Source organism: Kwoniella mangroviensis (genome assembly GCF_000507465.2).
Source record: "Kwoniella mangroviensis CBS 8507 chromosome 1 map unlocalized Ctg01, whole genome shotgun sequence".
In the NCBI taxonomy this organism is placed as follows: Eukaryota; Fungi; Basidiomycota; class Tremellomycetes; order Tremellales; family Cryptococcaceae; genus Kwoniella; species Kwoniella mangrovensis.
The window spans coordinates 110741-128993 of NW_027062533.1; the positions used below are offsets into that span (position 1 = coordinate 110741).

The 18253-nt window shown below is 44.9% G+C and overlaps 3 protein-coding genes across 3 annotated transcripts; 1 reads left to right on the forward strand and 2 right to left on the reverse strand.

Moving 5' to 3' along the window:
• Positions 1–689: 689 nt before the first annotated feature.
• I203_100041 (uncharacterized protein) lies at positions 690–10780 on the reverse strand (the record flags this gene model as incomplete). Its single annotated transcript, XM_065516559.1, has 31 exons — positions 690–744; positions 810–1127; positions 1214–1354; positions 1422–2235; positions 2290–2755; positions 2820–3023; positions 3089–3372; positions 3436–3666; positions 3717–3873; positions 3926–4137; positions 4186–4261; positions 4314–4448; positions 4504–4584; positions 4631–4703; positions 4760–4975; positions 5031–5125; positions 5238–5544; positions 5617–5805; positions 5865–5940; positions 5994–6447; positions 6507–6725; positions 6820–7162; positions 7227–7519; positions 7582–7787; positions 7846–8092; positions 8156–8294; positions 8353–8678; positions 8740–9006; positions 9064–10209; positions 10294–10440; positions 10502–10780. 31 exons carry the CDS (start codon positions 10778–10780, stop codon positions 690–692), a joined length of 8196 nt encoding a protein of 2731 aa, XP_065373377.1.
• A 600-nt stretch (positions 10781–11380) lies between these two features.
• Positions 11381–12854, forward strand: I203_100042 (uncharacterized protein; the record flags this gene model as incomplete). Its single annotated transcript, XM_019151228.1, has 6 exons — positions 11381–11454; positions 11516–11680; positions 11738–11892; positions 11973–12009; positions 12075–12516; positions 12726–12854. 6 exons carry the CDS (start codon positions 11381–11383, stop codon positions 12852–12854), a joined length of 1002 nt encoding a protein of 333 aa, XP_018999553.1.
• Positions 12855–13436: 582 nt separating this feature from the next.
• Positions 13437–18029, reverse strand: I203_100043 (5'-3' exoribonuclease 2; the record flags this gene model as incomplete). The annotated part of the gene is made up of 12 exons (XM_065516560.1): positions 13437–13705; positions 13815–14045; positions 14142–14481; positions 14600–14915; positions 15051–15254; positions 15364–16243; positions 16306–16695; positions 16800–17153; positions 17236–17418; positions 17505–17654; positions 17788–17956; positions 18027–18029. The coding sequence occupies 12 exons, from the start codon at positions 18027–18029 to the stop codon at positions 13437–13439; spliced, it is 3489 nt and encodes a 1162-aa protein (XP_065373378.1).
• Between the last annotated feature and the right edge of the window lie 224 nt (positions 18030–18253).

Below are 18253 nucleotides of genomic sequence, written 5' to 3' on the forward strand. Positions count from 1 at the left end.
TTAATGATAATGATGATGACGATGATGATTCAGATGTCGGATGTAGCGATGGCTTAGTAAATATATATATACCATATCTTTATACATTCATTCATTCATTCATTACTTTTCAGTATCTCGTTTTTTGGAGAAGAATGTCCTTCCTTCCGAGTCTCACATATCTCATATCACGTATTATGTTTCATGTTTTCGTCATGAATTCCACTGGACATTTTTGATACCTGACGTAGCAATATACAGGACTGTACAAGTGAATCTTGACTGGGTATCCGATGATCAATGATAATGACAGTTTTCTCAATAAGAGTCGAAGTGTGCTGCTCTCTGCGTTTGCGTCTGCCCTCAAGAACAAGTGCTGAGATTTTCAACGGCATCTAGACGACTGACTTGTAGCCCATGTGTGATTGATTCTCATCGAACTTATCGAATTATAAGAGGTTTCCATGGTGTATCACACAATGGTCATATTCTAGAAGAGACTGTAGAAAAAGTCGTTAGGAGTGAAAAGTAGATCAATATGAATGAAAAGATGATAAGCTGTAGGTTATATAATGAAATGCAGGGTATTATCGATCTCCCATGATGAGATCGAGATCATTGAAAAGGGAAAAAAAGTAATAGCAAAAGACAGAATTCAAGACAGAATGAAAAACGATGTGTAATAATTTCTAGATCTATATGAGGAACAATCAAATGGTAAATCCCTCTATGAGTCCAGCTACCCACTTGGCCATCATCGACAATCTGCTCGTTTCCAAATCACAGGTCAGCTACAACTTGGAGAATATCTCATGCCCAAGATCACTCACCTATCAGATTTGATCTGTACGAAATTCAGATCGTTCAACCCCCTCATTCCCAAATCCTCCAATACCTGTTCTCTAGCTCCGTTATTGGTCGTCAAACTGGGACTTGACGAGATACTACTAGCGTAAATTTTGCCATGTCCATGATGTTGATGATGTAAGGACGTCGAGCTGTCGGCAGTAAGTAATTCAGATAAAGAAGGTAGCGAGTAATTAGGATCAGATAAGGCTCGTTCGAGTATTATCGAAGTTGATTTTAAGATTGATAAGTTGGATGTGGTAGTCAGGGTTGTAATGATCCTTGGGATTAGGATATCATATCTACAATCAAATCATAAACAACGTTAGCCAGTCCAATCCGTTCAAATCCAACAAAGATAACATTTATAAGAAACTATCATACTCACGCCATGGCTACCACCTCTGGCATCTCGGCACTTGCATCCGCAAGTAGTCTATACAAAACTACTTTCTCGATGTCCGATCCACCCGATCCATTCAGTAGGGCTACTACCAGGCTGATCAACAATAAAGCAGTAGAATTATCCCTGATACAAACATGAAAACCGAAATCAGCCGAATCTCATGTTTATCTCTAGGATGAAGTCAACTCACGGTATAGATAGCATATCAAACACTGCTACATTCGACAAGTCCAATTTGGCATCATCAATATTCAATCCAGCAGCTTGAAAGACCCTCTTGACTTCTTCACCTCCTGATCCTGGTCCTGACCCTGATGCAATGGGGGTAGAAAGCAGAGCTATGAAATACGCTATGCTTCCCGAGGAGACTAGTAACTCGTCCTCTCCATTCGGTCTGGCAGGTTCAGCCGACAGTCTAAGTAACTCCATCAGAGATTCGATAGTCATCTTCTTTGTCGATGGATGTCTGATTCCTTTATATATTATCGCGACTAAAGCGAACGTCACATCAGTCTCGAAAGATACGCCGGATATCTGATCTAATTTCTTGGCTTGGTCTGTTATACCCCTTCTAGTATCTAATATGAAATCCATCAAATCTTTTCCACATAAGATCGAATGAGGTGTGGTAGTTTCGCTGACCGCCTTCAAAGAGGAATTCATGAGTTCCAGAGCGGGTGCGAATAGAGGAATGTAGCCTAATTGGAGGATCGATACTGCCAACCAGAACAGACTTGCGGCGTACCGACTATCAGGTAAAAGACCTTTGATGATTCGGCTTAGGCATCGGAGCATGCTGATCAATAGGACACTATCGCCTTCTTGAAAATGAGACAGAGTAGTGCTCATAGCTACCAGAATCTGATAAACCAAATCATCGTCGACTTCGTCTGACGCAAGATAGCCCAGTACGGTAAAAGCTTGAGGTTGAGTAGCCGGATTATGCTGGAAGCACGTTGCTGCTACTAAACCCATCCATCTAGCTCGCCAAGCATTGGCGCAATCTATAAATCGCATCAGTAAGGCATCTTCTGAACACTCGCAGAGCGAAAACTTACCAATTGATATGGCACCCGCAGCCAAAACTTCACCCAAGAACCTGGAAACTTCCTCTACTCGTTCGAGCAATTGCAAGTCCGTCTCATCCTTCATCGGTAACCCAGATAGTTCGATGCTACCATGCCCTTGCGTAAGACCGAATGCAGCCATGATCTGAGGTTGTTGTATACGTTTCAACAGAAGCTGTAAGGCCGAAGCGTCCATATCACCCGAAGTAGCGTTAGAGGCCAATGACTGAATCACATTGACAAGAAGACCGAATATAGTTTGAAGCATCAAGACGGGACCAGCACCAAGGAGCAAGGTGATTATGTGGAAGATCTCGGGTAAGAAGAGTTGAGTATCAAGAGACGAAGAGGGATTGAAGCCTAGAATGAGGGTGATTCGGGATAGAGAGCATATCTCTGGCCATGCTGCGTTCTCGGTGATATGCGCAGACGGTTTGAGGTATGTTTGAGCAAGTGTCTGTGTAGGCGTAAGATCAGCCTCCTCAGGATACTGTAACAAATGTTATGATTGGGTGACATACCTTCCGTAGCTTAGCAATCACTTTACCTCTCACAGCCGTCGAAGAAACCGACACCAATATATCACCGATACATTCTGCCTTATCACTGCCGATTCCAGCATCCACGGCAGAATGGATCAATTCACCAATCACGATATCCGCTAAGCTCTCATGCGAGGTAGTGAGGATAGCCCAAACTTGTTCTTGGATAGCCAGATGAAGACGCTGTGATGGTCCAGATCAGCAAATGTCTCCTGATCAGAGCGTAGATGCCAAAGTTGGCGACTCACTCTTCTCTCGGTTACTGTGATCCCGATCAGAGCCCTGACAATCTCCCTCACTTGCTTGACACTTTCCAGCCCATCCTCCTTGGTAGGTCTACTGAACTGATCAAGGTTGACCAGCCATGGCCCAACATAATGTAGACAAGCAGTTTTCAGCGGAGTATCGGCTTTACCGAAACCAAGCGTCCATTCTTTGAGAAATTCCAGTGTCAGGTGAGGGACCGAAGCAGCTAGTGCTTTTGACACAGTACCGACGAAAGCTAGGGAATTGTTTGGGATCGATAATCCAGCTGAGGAGAGAGGATAAATTCGGATCAGCAACATTTCCGCGGCAAGGGAACTGATATGCTTACCTGAGACCTTCAGAACACGAGATGCCAAATCGTACTTGAAGAACTGACATAGCTCGTTCAGAAGGATATAAGCACCCATACGAAGGGTACCGTCACTCGATGACAAGTTGAGTAAAGCGACGTTGAGTAGGGTTGCGGGTACATCGCTCGGTCTCAGGGCTCTTTCGCTGGTCGGTCCTTCACGTAGTCTGGCTCTGGCTGCTCGAATGATTTGTGCCATCTCGTTACGTCCTGTATCATTTGTCAGCTGGCACATACCAGTCAAGGCTAAAATGGCTTACGTCTGGAGACAAAGATTAAAGTGTCACCCTGGCCATGTTTGATGACCAGATGATCAGATGGTACACCAGTTCCGACGATGATATCGTCAATATCTTGTAATCTGACTATATCAATGACGTATGACCTGATTCCAGATAGGAGTTCCTGTTTCTTCCACTGAGCCAACAAAATCAGCTACTACCTCGACTATTTGGACAAAACAACTGACCGATGCGATTTGTAGTGAATCATGACCCAGTTTTACAACTACTGGCACTTGCATTTCGTGATCAGCCACACAGAGGAGATTTGTGAACACATGATCCGCTTCGTATGCTAGTGCCATCGTGTATTCGGGCAGAGCGAGACTGGTGAAAGGGATTGAATCGGCCAGTTCGGACGGGCTGCTGCAAGCGACAACGTTTTTGCCGATCGCAGGAGCTTCAACCGTTGTCAGCTAGATTTCTTACGAGGCACTATCCAGCTTACTAATGGTGAGTAATTCCGATACAAGTCTTCTGATGCGTTTCTTAGCATATGAGTTGGGGTTATATATCGCCAAAGTCTATGAAGGTATGTCAGCTGTTGCTTGGAAACGGATTCCTCAGCTAGCTTACATGTATGCTTGGCAAAACACCGGGGGGAAACATCTGTATTGATCGCTTGAGCCATGGTAGAGGAAGCTCATTGGCAGGTGAAAAGTCCGTCAAGTCAATGACGATATCAAAGAAATCGGTGATTTTATCGAGGATCTGATGATTTCTCGTCAGTTGGCTTGCATGATCGTTATCTCGGTAGTCAACTCACCGAGAAGACATGATAAGCTAGCACATCATAATCTACCAGAGCCACTCGAGAAAGAATGAAATAGAAGATACGACGTCCGTTCTTTTCAAAATGTCAGCTGATTGCGCGTGAACTCTACACTACTCACTTGACTCGCTGGACCCTCGTAGAACGCATCAGCAACACTATCTGTATTTCTACCGGAATTGTGCCGCATGAACCTTTCGTGATTAAATTAGCCAAGTCTAAATTTTCGTAGATGAGTGGTTGCACCTACTCTTCATACACCTGTGACTTGGCAGATGCACTCAGACCATTAGTCGTAGGTGGTGGTCCAGTCTTATCCATGATTTTTTGTAGATTGTCCAAAGCACCTTTCCCGTCAAATTCTGTTCTGGCAGATTTGGTAGTGGCAGCAGCATGTCTGTAGTGTTTGGGCATATTGGATAGGGAAGTTTCGATCCTTCCTTTATGCTTGAAGACGAGTCGGTGACTACACATCCCATCAAGTCAGCTTGTTTGAAATTCATCACAATTGTGAAGCTCACATGATAGCATCATCACCATCAAGATCTTGATATTTCTTTGCATCATCTGCAAAGGCTTTCGTAGCATGTTGGACGTCGATCGTCTTGGGTCGAATCTGGTCAACATGGTCAGCACATAAACCAGACCTCTGCCGCACGCTGAGATAGTGTATTCCCATCACAGCGAAATGAGACCATCTTCACTATCTCAGAACCGTAGACACTCACAGCAATATCACTCAAAAACTTGGTGACCTGTCTGATATTATCTGACAAGAAGTTATTCAATACTTTCATATGTGGTTCTTTGAAAACAACGTTATTTGCCAGGTTCTGGATCACTTTGGTGATAAGCAATAATGCCCTTCGAGTCTCTCTCGTATCGGGATTGACATCCAAGTCGATCGATTCAGGAGAGACGATAGCGGGACAGAAGAATCGTAAGAAGATGAACGATCCTACGGCTGAATGTCTGGAGTCGGGGAATCGATCGTCCACCAGCTCCCAGATATGGTGACATAGCGCTCGGAACATTCTATAATGTGGGACGTTTGTCAAACGCTCGTTCCGCTGCAGTCTATCAAAGTGCAACAAAAACGTAGCTTACAAGGGTACTCTAGGAGTAGAAGAGCATATAAGATCTAATAATGCTTGACACATCAACCGAAGGTGATCGGCATTCTTATCGATATCTTCTGTTCCAAGGGCTTTACTGGGATCAAGCTCGAAGGAGCATTCTGCGGGTTTCTCAATGAGTGATAAAACGAGTGGTTGGAGGGTTGCTCGAACGTAATTACTATTGTCCAATGTGTCAGCAAAAAAGCCTTACTTAAATTACTTGTTTTCATTACCTACTATCCGTATGTCTTCGCAAAGATAGTCAACATCCTCATTGTGACAGAATTAGCTCTAAACAATTCAGATTCATGATCTACGCGAATATGATCAGCATTGTGACAAAGCAGCTAGGTCTGTGATACTTACTGGTCAAAGCCACTTCTCGTTCAATCAACGCTCTCATTAATCCCAATAGCGCTCCTTTACCCTCAAAGACTCTAAACAGCAAAGTTGACAGCTCGTCTACCTCGTTACCAGATTGAGGACAGACATCCACCATTGCCAGAGCCATCGCAAGATTAGGTCCAGCCAACAAGTCCAGGTAATTTTTGGTCGAAGTAGAAATGCGATGATTTGATAATCCACCAAACCTGGTTCCTTGCTGTAGAGTATTGGTGATCAATTGCATGAATGCTGTTCGAAGTACTGGATCTTCATGATACCCCAATGATAAGCAGTGTTTCAATCCCACATCGATATTTGCCGAGAGGAGATTGGATAAGGCTAAGATTGCTAATGTCGGTGTATCATTTGGTCCCATCTCTTTCGATGTGTTGTTACCATTACCATGTAAAGAGGACGTATAACCGACTGACTCAGCCTGTGAAACCGCATTGATTTCGTCAGCTGCTTATTCTGACCACGGTATAGGGGCCTCACCTCCTCAAAGCTTGATCGTTCGAGTACTTTGACAAGGTGTAAATAATGCTTATAGAATAATCTCGATTTCAATTTTCCTTGAGAATTATCGGTTTCTTCAGCTGGACTCTTGAGGACCAGTCCCTCTGTTAGGGGGACCATAGCTCTGAGACAAGCGTGATCTAATTCGCGTTGGGCTTTGCTGGTAGTTTCCACTCCAGATACGTAGACGTCATTGTCCTATCAAGACCAAATTTTCAGTACAGAATCCTTATATATACTTCTACTCTTGTACGTCATCGAATATATATTTTCACCGATTACAAAAACTCACCCGCATAGACTCCAGAGACCATTCACTCATCCAGTCCAAGAATGCGTTTCTGAATATCGCCCCATTCGACAAGGAGACATTATCAGGCTTACTTAGAGCTGTTTCCACCAGATGACAGAATTTCGACTTTAGTCTGAGGGCACTATCGCCTCTCCCTAGTCGATGTATGTACTGAGCTAGTAGGTAGAATAGTTCTCCTAAATCTACTTGAACGATGGGTACATCGTCATTCGGACCCATTCGATCGATCAGCAGTCTCAAGACGGACACTGCCTGTTCGGCGAAGATCGTGAATGGTTCTGAGACGTTGACCCCTGCTGGACTTATAGCATGGGACAATAGCCTACAAATGTGCAGTCACACGGTCAGTTTCACTTGTTTTTGATGCGAGGTACCGGAAAGCTCACTTGATCATGGGTCCAACAATCATTCGACAACCATTCGTGGGTAGCTCAGACCCCAGAGCATTCTTCAAAGTCTCTCTGACATTCACCGAACTGCTGACTAGGAGGTCCACACATTGCTTGACAAACGCTTCAACGGGGACATGTGGATCAGGAATGGATTGATCGTATGCCGGAGGCAAGATTCCTTTTCCAATGATATCACATAGACTCGGAGGTGGTCTAGTATCGTAATTTGCGACGCTGCAGCATGCGCAGAGCCACGCAATGAGATTTTGCCATTCTTTGGATCCCTCCTATAATATTGATACTCATCAGCCTGTTCTCGACTGTGTATGTCTGCGAGTTATCAGCTTACCTCATCTAGACCATCAATGTCCGCTGTCAGACCTCTTCTTCTGACATCTCTTGAAGACATCGTCGTATCGGCTTCAGCAGCGATGACCTTGGCTGTCAATTTCTGAGCGACGGCAGCCAAACCAACCCATAGTCCTATAGTGAATGGCGTGGAAATAGCTAAAGGTCGGAGCGTTCGTCTAATCTGTCTCTGCTGCTGCTGACGACCTGCAAATAGTGCTTGAAGTCAGTGTAGACACACCAAAATCCGAATATCGGACCTTACCTATAGATACCGGGAGCGACGCCAAAGCTTCGAAAGCATTCGCTCGTTTATCCGGCACGAGACCACTTGAAGCCGAAGTCAATTGACCCATGGAAGACATGTGTGCCATTCTAGTCAATTTACCAAAAACAGATAACATCGGTAACGTAAGTGATATCTGCTCGTTATCTGGCCCTACGCATATTGTAAATCCAGCAACAGAAACGACCATAGCGGCTGGCTGGGCCATCGAAGAAGGGAATAATACCTTGAACTAAATCGATCAGCTCAGTTGATGACGTTCAGACAATATAAGATAGAATTTGCTCACCGTAGCATCCTCTTCGGCTAGACGTAGAATAGCGGTACTAGTCTCTCTTAGAGCTGTCATGGCGGTTGCCACCTCGTCGGAATTAGCACTGTGGAAAGCGAACAAGGTCTGTCTGCCCATATCGAGTAGGATTTGCCATCTACAATCGCATGGTCAGCACATTAAGCTTCGATGCGTATATATTTACTGTGACTCACATAGCTCCTCCAGCACTGGTAGCCAACGCCTCCAATTCTTTATCTGCCACGACTTTTCTCCGGAGTTCATCGATCAGAACACAAGCTGTTCTCGAAGCAACAGGAGTGAGAAGATCCGGACTGGGAATGACAGTCAAGGACGATAGGGCCAACAGGAACTGATTTAAACTATCGCTCGAAGATGAAGATTGGTCAGGGGTACATCCGGTGAATGCGAACTCTGGATCGATGGAGTAGAGAGTGAGGATCTCGGTGACCAGATCGGTCTGGCCGGAGGGTAGATCTGGGGCAGCCCGTCGACGTAGAGATAGGGATTGAGCGTATGCCTATATCATCATACATTCTAAGCGTTTAAACAGGACGCGTGGGTATGACTAGCTGACGTACCTTGAGAATAGCACGCAATGAAGGTGCAACCGTTCTTCGCAAATCCGATAAAGGTGAGAACCAAGGTAATCTCTGATCCTCCACAGCTATCACTACGCAAGCCTTGACGGCCACGATCTTATTCGACTCGATCGAGCTAGTCAGTAATTTAGGGAATAAGCTGGTGCTAATTGATTCGGGGTCGGATCTATATAGCGAGACAAGACCTTCGACAATAACATTTTTATCGAGTACCTCAGACGAATTGGAAGATCCGAATAAGGCATGCTGGAAGTGTATCAGCAAAACAGATCACAACAATCTTAAAGTGACATGTTGGCTCACCTTCGCGTCACTTTGTATATCATGTACCAGACTTCTGACTCCACTATGTTCATGTTTTGGCGATAGAGCCATAGCTGCTTTTATCATGTCCACATAAACCGATGCGCAGGTCTCCATACTTTTAGGAGAATGTAATCCTTTTCTGACTCTATCGATAAAAGCGGCTTGGACGGCATTGGATGATCTGCCAGCTACCTCACTAGTGACCAGTCGAGCGAACAGATCCGGAAGTAAAACCAATAACATACCCAATAAAGGGTAGAATGACCTAGTCCGTCTGGCATTTGATGAAGTGAAACCTGAATCTGTTAACGACCAAAGAATTTCGAATAGGTTTTCAACTCCTTCCATCCTTCTGTTGGATGTGATCAATGGTTCATATTCTATCGGATGAATTTCTATCCAATTCCATATACCTTTTCTAAGAGAATTCGATATTGCAGTCTGAGCAGGCCTTTTCACGTGAATAAAAGTTGATGAAACCTCTTGTATCGTCTGCGATAATCTGGTTCTATCCAGGTTTGACCATTCCAACAGCTTGATTTCAGTCACATCTGGCGATTCGTCAATTGTCGTCTGTAGATATCCAATCTTATTTTTTATACGTGATAGTACCAGATTCCAATTTGAAGCTGATAGGTAAAATATCACTCTTGATGTATACTTCGTCATCTGCGTGATGGTTGTAAAGGGGGTAGAACATGATGCAGATAGCATTTTAGGTTTGATAGGTTGTGTCTGCGTTGTACTAGATGAAGAAGGATAGGAATGTTGTTGAATGAATTTCGTACCCAAGGTATAGGTGATATAATTCGATGAAATTGATCGAGTGGAAGACGTCGTCGAGCTGGTCCCTAGTCCCTTTGAATCTTTCGTAGGTGCGGGACTTGATCTTTCATGTATGCCAGAATCCAAAGAGACCAATCTGGTGTATATCAACATTACACCCAGCATGTATCTAGCTAAGACTTCTTCGAACGGATATGGATCAGGCCAACAGCGAGGTAGATCTCCTTGAGGTGGTGGTGAAGATGCTGAATGAGCTTGCCACGAGGTTGATAGACATAGGTTAAGGGTGTGGAGGAGATATAGTTGGGAATGAAGGGTATCTAGAGAAGTCTCGGCAAGGGAAGACGGGCTGGTGAACTGGAGGGTATATAGCTCATTGAGTTAGTGTCAGGTCACTGGCACTTAAGCGGAACACGGTTCAGTATAGATGTCAGCTCTTACCTTGGACAACGTCTCCAAAGCTCCCATCAGACTATGCACTATCAACGATACCCTAGATCTTGATAATTGCAATAAAGACCCAATTGTAGCTTGAACACCAGGATCCACCTCCATTATCGCCAACCGTATTCCAGAATTACATGGTAGCTTATAAAGATCTCATCATCAGCTTGTCTCATCTTTCATCCTTGATGTCACCTCTACTCACCTTGTTCACTATCCTCCCTACCAGGGAGTTTATGACTTTTTGTTCTGGACTGTTATTCTCGGGTCTCATCATACTACTAGTATCATTGATAGAGCTCGTATCGTATGTCGAAGCTTGATATTGAGACTGCGCTTGATTGATGCTCTCCTTACCGCTATTTAGCTGAGATTGGGAATAACTCTGACTTTGACTCGAGGAAGTATTGGTCGATCGGAATAGACCTGAAGGAGAACTGAATGAATGATGTGGTGATCCACTTCCATTACGTCGCACAGGCATCTTGGATATCTATATCTCGCCGTTGTCCTTCGGACTCGGCTTGGGTGATCCGATGCGGTCAAGGGTGACTAGATACTGAAGTGGGCAGTGGGACAGGTTATATCGTCTGTATGATAGCTAGGTACGACATGAGAGACAGAGGAAAGAGAGGGAGATGAGCTGGTGCTGGTGCTGGTGATCGAGAAGGGTGGGAGAGGGGTGTTACACGAATGAGCTTTGATCTCCTCTGTCACTTTTTTTGCTGTCTCAATTTGCTGTTCTGCTGATTTGCTATTGTCGAGGTACTGTACGGGAACGATGAACAATGGGATATGCTCAAGCATATTATGCGAGTAATTGTTGATTGTTACGCGTCAGGGCAATCTCCACCACCTGAAACTCGTTCTATATAACACGGACACAGACACGGACCCGGACCTGATTCAGACTGGATGACACGCTACGCTCGGACCCAGTCACCTCGTTCTCGGACATCGCCGCCATCCAACTCGGCTTCTTCGATCAGACGATTGTCTGAACTCGTAACGTCTCAAGCAAAGGAAAACATCCCGATATCATCTGGTACATCATCTCATCTGCCTGGAATCATCTCCTAACAGCATGGCTCCTTCCCGAGGTGATGGTGCAGAGCCAGTCCCTTTGGACCTGTCCTACCCTTCGAAACTGGTACAGACGTGAGCTTCCTTCCCTCTTTCACTGACAATAATCCACTGACGGGTCTGGCAACCTATGTAGTCTTGACTCCCATACGGGTCCAGTGAATGTAGTGAAATACAACCACGGTGCGAAATATCTTTTATCAGGATCGTCAGATAGGAGCATACGATTATGGAACCCTTCGTTGGGCAAGGAGATCAAATGCTATAACGGACATGCCCAGGAGGTACTAGCTTTGGATATGTGAGCGAGTTGAAATCTTGTGTGACAAGATGCCTGGCTAACACACGGTGTATATAGAACTCATGATAATGCTAAGTTCGCTTCGTCAGGTGGAGATCGAGCTGTTTTCCTATGGGATGTACCTACAGGATCGGTCATAAGGAGGATGCAAGGTCATTTCGGTAAGATCAACGCAGTGGGGTTCAGTCCTGATTCTCAGATATTGGCGAGTGGTAAGTCATATCTTCGACGAGTGATACATGACAAACCACGATTAAAGTGCTGAGCGCTGATATACCTCGTTCGAAAATAGCTGGATTCGACGCTAAAGTCATGTTATGGGATATGAGGTGAGTCCCATCTATGTCTCCGACTTTTGTCATATCTTGAAGCTGATCCTTCACTTGCATTTCAGAGCATCTTCACGTGACCCCCTTCAAACACTGAAAGAAGCATCCTCGACCGTCTCTTCCCTTATCCTCCCATCCTCTCCTCAAATAATCACATCATCGCATGATGGTTTCCTGCGTACATACGATCTTCGATTCGGTCTCTTAACTGAAGACCTAATTGGCGAGCCAATCTCATCTATCAAATTATCCAATTCAAATCCCGAAGAAAGCATTTTAGTTTCTACCACCCCGACAGGATCGTCTGGAGAAGCAAAGGGGGAGATGAAGGAAGAGGATAAACCGAAATTACGTATATTCGATAGAAAAGATGGATCGTGTTTGCAAACGTTCACAGGGCACGATACCGGTGGGTTAGCTAGATGGGCAATGGGTTGGGGGTATGGAGAAAGTACGGTATTGGCTGGAGATAGGGAAGGAAGGATTTGGGGCTGGAACGTTTTGGATGTGAGTCAACTGAGATTTTCCATTGGATCTATATATCGATATAAAAGTTCAAGCAAGAACAAGGTAAGGAATGGAAAGAGAAGGATGGAAGGAAAGGAAGATAGAGATCGCTGGGACGGGAACGAAAGCGATCCACTTACTAGATGTGTATCGCGATGGTTGAACAGAGAGCATGAGAAGATAGAGCTGACTTGATGTTTTGACCATAGGCCAAATCTCTTCCTTCTCATCCTAAACAAGTTCACAAGAAACAAATTACCTGTCTAGAGATAAATCCAAGAGGTAAAGAGATGATCACATCTTCCTTGGACGGTACCATCAAAGTATGGCACAAATAATGGATCAAGATGCAAGACGTACCTCATACTTCCAGAAAGCGAAAGAATGGATTCAATTGTAATTGTCTATCAATAGTATTCGATAATCAAGATCTCCGATGGTCTGGTGGTTGAACAGATCTGATCCATCATTCAATACGAATTTTTGACTAAAGAATAAACATGAGCTGATAAGACCAAAAGTTGAACAAGCCAATCAACAGACAAGTCGATGTAGAGTACTGGCGTAGATCACAATGTCGCATTGTTTATCTCGTGCATGACATCCGTCCGGATTGACCGTAAATATTATAGACCAAAATAGATACATACCACTCACCCAGCTTATACCGTACATAATATTCGTGACCATCGAGTCATGTAGCATCAATGAAGTCAAAATAAAAAAACATATCCATGCATAGAATAATTGAAGATCTGAATTTGCAGATGATGATGAACAAGATACAAAAATTCGGTTTCTTTCACTCTTTTCCCTTTCCTCCACCAACTACAAGATACATCCGCTATTTTCGATCTTTCATTTGCTTCGAAGAGAGATCAATATGATATCATCTGTTTTAACCAACCGACTAATACCTCCTACCTCCTACCACCTCTTCCCCCTCCTCCTCCAGAATTTCCATTCCTAGGTTGATAAGCGGAATTCCCACCTCCATAAGGATTGTATCCTCCTCTTCCCGCACCTCCCGCACCTCCTGCTCCTCCTGCTCCTCCGGTTCCTCCATACCCACCATACCCTCCTTGAGGTGGTGGAGCGCCGTAGGCTGGTCTGGGATGTGCACCATAGGGGTTAGGTGGCGGAGCGGCGTATGGGTTGGTATTACGTGCTGGTGGTGGATTGTACGCGCCTATGGATAATCAATCAGGAATCAGGAATTAGTGAGTGTGTCTGATGCAGAAGATTGAAAGATACATGGGTAATGAAGCTCGGGATAATTGAATGAATAAATTACTCACTATAAGCTGATCCACCTCCGTAACCTCCATATCCCCCCTGACCCGGTGCAGAGTACGCACTACCCGCGGGTGCACCTCCATATCCTCCATAACCGCCTCCATATCCACCGTAAGGTGCAGGTGCAGGTGGAGGAGCGTTATATCCACCATACCCTCCTCCACCTTTTCCATACGAAGGTCGAGGTGGGTTATAAGCATTTCCGGGTGGAGCATAACCTCCACCATATCCACCTGAAGAAGGGGCAGCACCATGACGTGCCAAGTCATGTTGGCTGGGCGCAGGATACCCATTAGTCGATCTAGGTTGGGGAGTCTGATGGAATCCACCTCTACCCATTCCAGGTCCACCGGTCCTATTATCTCCTCCACTCTGTCTTGGTCCTCTCCTATGACCTCCGCCACCACCACCTCCGCGTCGGACCCAGTCTTTATCGCTCTCGTTCAACCTCGACGGACCAGGTTTGTACTGTGGTAAGATGACGGATCGATGTGGATGGGCTTGTTTAGGGAAGTAGTATCGAACAGAGATAGAGTTGTTATTGGTCAAATCGGGGCATTCTTCTATTTCTGGTATGGGAGTTTCGAATGTCGAGTAAGGGATGTAATTCGGTACAGCTAGGATAGACCCAGTGGCTCCGTCAGACTGTTTGGGGTTGAGTGGGACGGGCTGGGCGTAAAGAAGAGTCAGCACTGTAGCATTCTCGTATGGTAGGACGCCATCGACAGTCTGTGACCATCTCTCGCCATATTCCCCAATCATAAAAACGCAATGTTGGACAACTCACCATGTGGACATCCTTGAGTTTCAACCCATACATCTCCGAGCAAACCTCGCTCAACCCATATTCCTGCTGATTCGACACAAACATGATATTGTCTCCCCACCTATTCCTAATCCTTTCTTCTGGCTTCAGATCCTTCTCTTTGCTTTCTAACGCAGCAAGTAATCGATCTTGGTCGATGAACGGTAAGAGGGCAACACCCTGCCATGCCATCTTCTTACCATTCATGTCGATCTCGAAATCTTCGGGATAGAAATCTAAGATTGGGGAATCTTCGTTTATCATTAATTCTTGTAACGGTTCAGGTAAATGTATTCGACTGTAATATCAGAAAGGTGATATATTAGCTTACGTCCTATGAAGTGATACAGTGTATGCTGGATTGCAATAGATATTGTTGTGGTACGATTATATCATGATGAGTATGTTAAGACAAAAAGGAAACCAGACTCACCTCGCAGCGGGGAACACACCCAGCAGCTGGGCAAAGGGTTTGAACGGTTCACTGATCTCAAATTCAATCTTGAATTGACCGATATCTTTGAAGTCCTGAGCGAAGGGTGCATAGTGATATGGATAGAACCAATCCCAAGCAGGTACACCTTGGTAATAGTATTCCAAAACCCAACATAATCCTTCCATGTACGATTTTGTTATCCTATATGAGGCGTTATATCAGCTAACAATTCGATGCGTAACGATTGGTAGCACCCAAGGAGACCAAGGTATAACCGACAAAGAATGGGAATGGAGAAGACCCAACTTACTGCTGTATGAACTCAGTGTCCGATAACGAGACCCCAAACTTCTTCTCGTAGTATCTTTCTCTATATCCAGGTTCCCAAAGCTTCACATCATCCTCATATCCATCAACCGTACCATCGGGATTGACCTTGAGTTTCTTCTTGGGGATAGGTTGATCGGCCTCAGGATTAGGTGGAGCATCATCATCATCATCCGACGAGCTACTTGACGACTCGTCATCCTCTTCTGCTTCTTCCTCATCATTCTCGTCCGCTTTGGTCCTCTTCCTCTTATAAGGTCTATTAGGCGATTCGTCCACTCCTTCATCTAGTTCAATCGTTTCATCACCAATAGGGGCTTCACCTTCATCTTCATCGGTGACCAAAGCGGGCTGTACGATCTCCTCATCCACACCTTCATCTTCACCTTGTTCTTCCAATATCTCCTTAGCTGGGTCTTTGAGTATCTGTTCTTTCTCCTCATCTTCGGTGTTCTCCACCGTGACAGTTTCAGGTTCAGCATCACCACCTAACAATTCAGCTTTGAGAGCTTCAGCCGCGCTGAGATTGGCCATCCGTATAGCTCTCCTATTCTTCACGATATCAGAGTTGGACGCTGTATTCGACATAGCTTTTTTGACCGCGTCCGTTTGCGTCTTATCGGCTTCTTCTTTGGGTACAAGGTCAAATGCTGGTCTGGTAGGCAACGATGGATGTAAAGGACCTCCTCGGGCTGTAAGGGCAGGTTGGACAGCTACGTATTCCTGTCCGTTCAATTGCATTGTCCCCTTGGGTGGAGAATCGAACCGGGTATGCTGTCCTCCTCCATTACCCTTAGCCTCATTCTGTCGACGATGGTCATCTATCCGTCTTCGCTTGGAATGATGTTCCTGTCGTTCCTCATCTACAAAGATGACAAACGAGATCAGCTATGTCTCTCAAATCCTCAAAGAAACGCCAGCTTACCTTCCTTCCTCTTCTGGAATATCTCATCTTCATTCTTAGCCAATCCCTCCAGTATGACCTGTGCACGATCCAAATTGACCTTTCCATGATTCGTCAAGTACCCTCCCATCCTGGGTAACTCCGCTCTCCAAATCTTGAGCAAGACATCGATAGCACCTTCACGAATTTCCAAACTTGGTAGATGAGGTAAGAAATCGTTTCCAACAAAGAAAATCATGAAAATCCAATCATCGATCGCTAGTTCGTGGTCGAAAGGGAATGGGACACCGGGTACATTGAGCTCGACAGCTAAATATTCTCGTAGACATGAGACGTCAAGGAGGATAAATGGTTTGGGGTCGACGGGTTTGGCTACTTCCACTACATTTGGATCTTTTGCTTTCTTCTCGCCTAGAAACGTGATGACGTATACATGTCAGCTGAATATATCGATATCTTTGGCTTGTGATCGTTGCAGATATGGAACTCAGTCGCTTGCGGAAGGTTTAGCTCACCAATACAATTAGCGGTCAAATGACCTGTCTGTCCACAATTCTTACAAGGCTGAGGACCTTTATTCCCCTGAGCGAAAACATCTTCTCTCAACACTCTAAAATGAGGTTCGTGGGTAGCTAGCGAAAGCATAATCAGATCCGCATCTAGACCGTAAATCACATGTGATGTATTGGCATCCCAGGTCGAATGAGATCTTTGTCTTCTTATCCAATCCATAATCTTATGTTCACCTTCTCCAGGTACACTCGAATCTGACAAGATGACTTTGAGATTCTTCCATCCTGGGTCAGTAGATAGTTTGTGTGATACCCAGTATTTTAAGGAGATTGATAGTAGGTTCATGAACGGGGTTCCTACGGGATTCACCGACGACTGTCAGCATGCTGAGTACAAAGAAGATACTGAATGGCAAAGGGTTAAAGACAAAACACTCACCTGGCGTGATAGCGTTCGTATCCCAATGTTTCTGATTCTGGGTTTCCTCCGAGACAGTATGTCCCATAGCTTCAAACATCTTTATCGCTTCTCTTTTCTCCTCAGCCTTGTCCGCCGCTTCTTGAGCAGCTCTGAATCGCCTCGAACGCTGTTGATTCATCTTTGCTCTTGGTGCGACACCATCTATATACACGCCGATGGTCAGCTGAATGAACAGGAAATAACTGATACATGGGCGGGTGAATGAGAAAGATAGTCGTCATACTCACCAATGGCCATCATCAATACTTTCCTTGGTCTAGTCATATTCACGACCCTTTCGGTATATTTGAAAATCTCAACCATCATCTCAGCTTCAGTCTCTGGTGCAGGTTTACCTTCGGGGTGAGTACATGGATGGACGATACCGTTCATATCGACTAGACATGCCAGAACACAATGTCAGTTTCCTCAACCACTAACCATCATTTCCGCTCCAGACTCTCAACAAGAGCCAAATAAGGTTTACATTGGATTCAAACCTGTAGTGATGAGCGGAGAACATAGACTTACGATACAGGTTATCCACCTCGAACCCATTCGGATTCGGTCCATCATACTGAACAGGTATCTCTTCGATCTCCCCATCCTGCGTCCTGACTTTCTTGGGCGTATCTTCGACAACCCGATTGACAATTTTGGGATATTTCTTGGATAACCACCTGAACAATGCTGGGACACCCTATATGTAAAATAATCAGTATGTATAGCTTAGTTTGAAAATGATTGGTCCGGAGGGGAATTTGACATACCATCTTGGAATATCAACCGACAATCAATGTCCTTCTGCCATAAACTTTCAAGACCTTTGGAATATCTTTTACACTCAGCCGCTTCTCCCAGATCTGCACTTCTTGCAAAGACGATGAGGTGGGTGCAATGACTATATACTTGATATGTATATCGAGGTAGGGAATATAAACGATCGTAACGATGGTCCTTGTTCTCGATGCTGTCTGTACAAGCAGATGCTCACAAG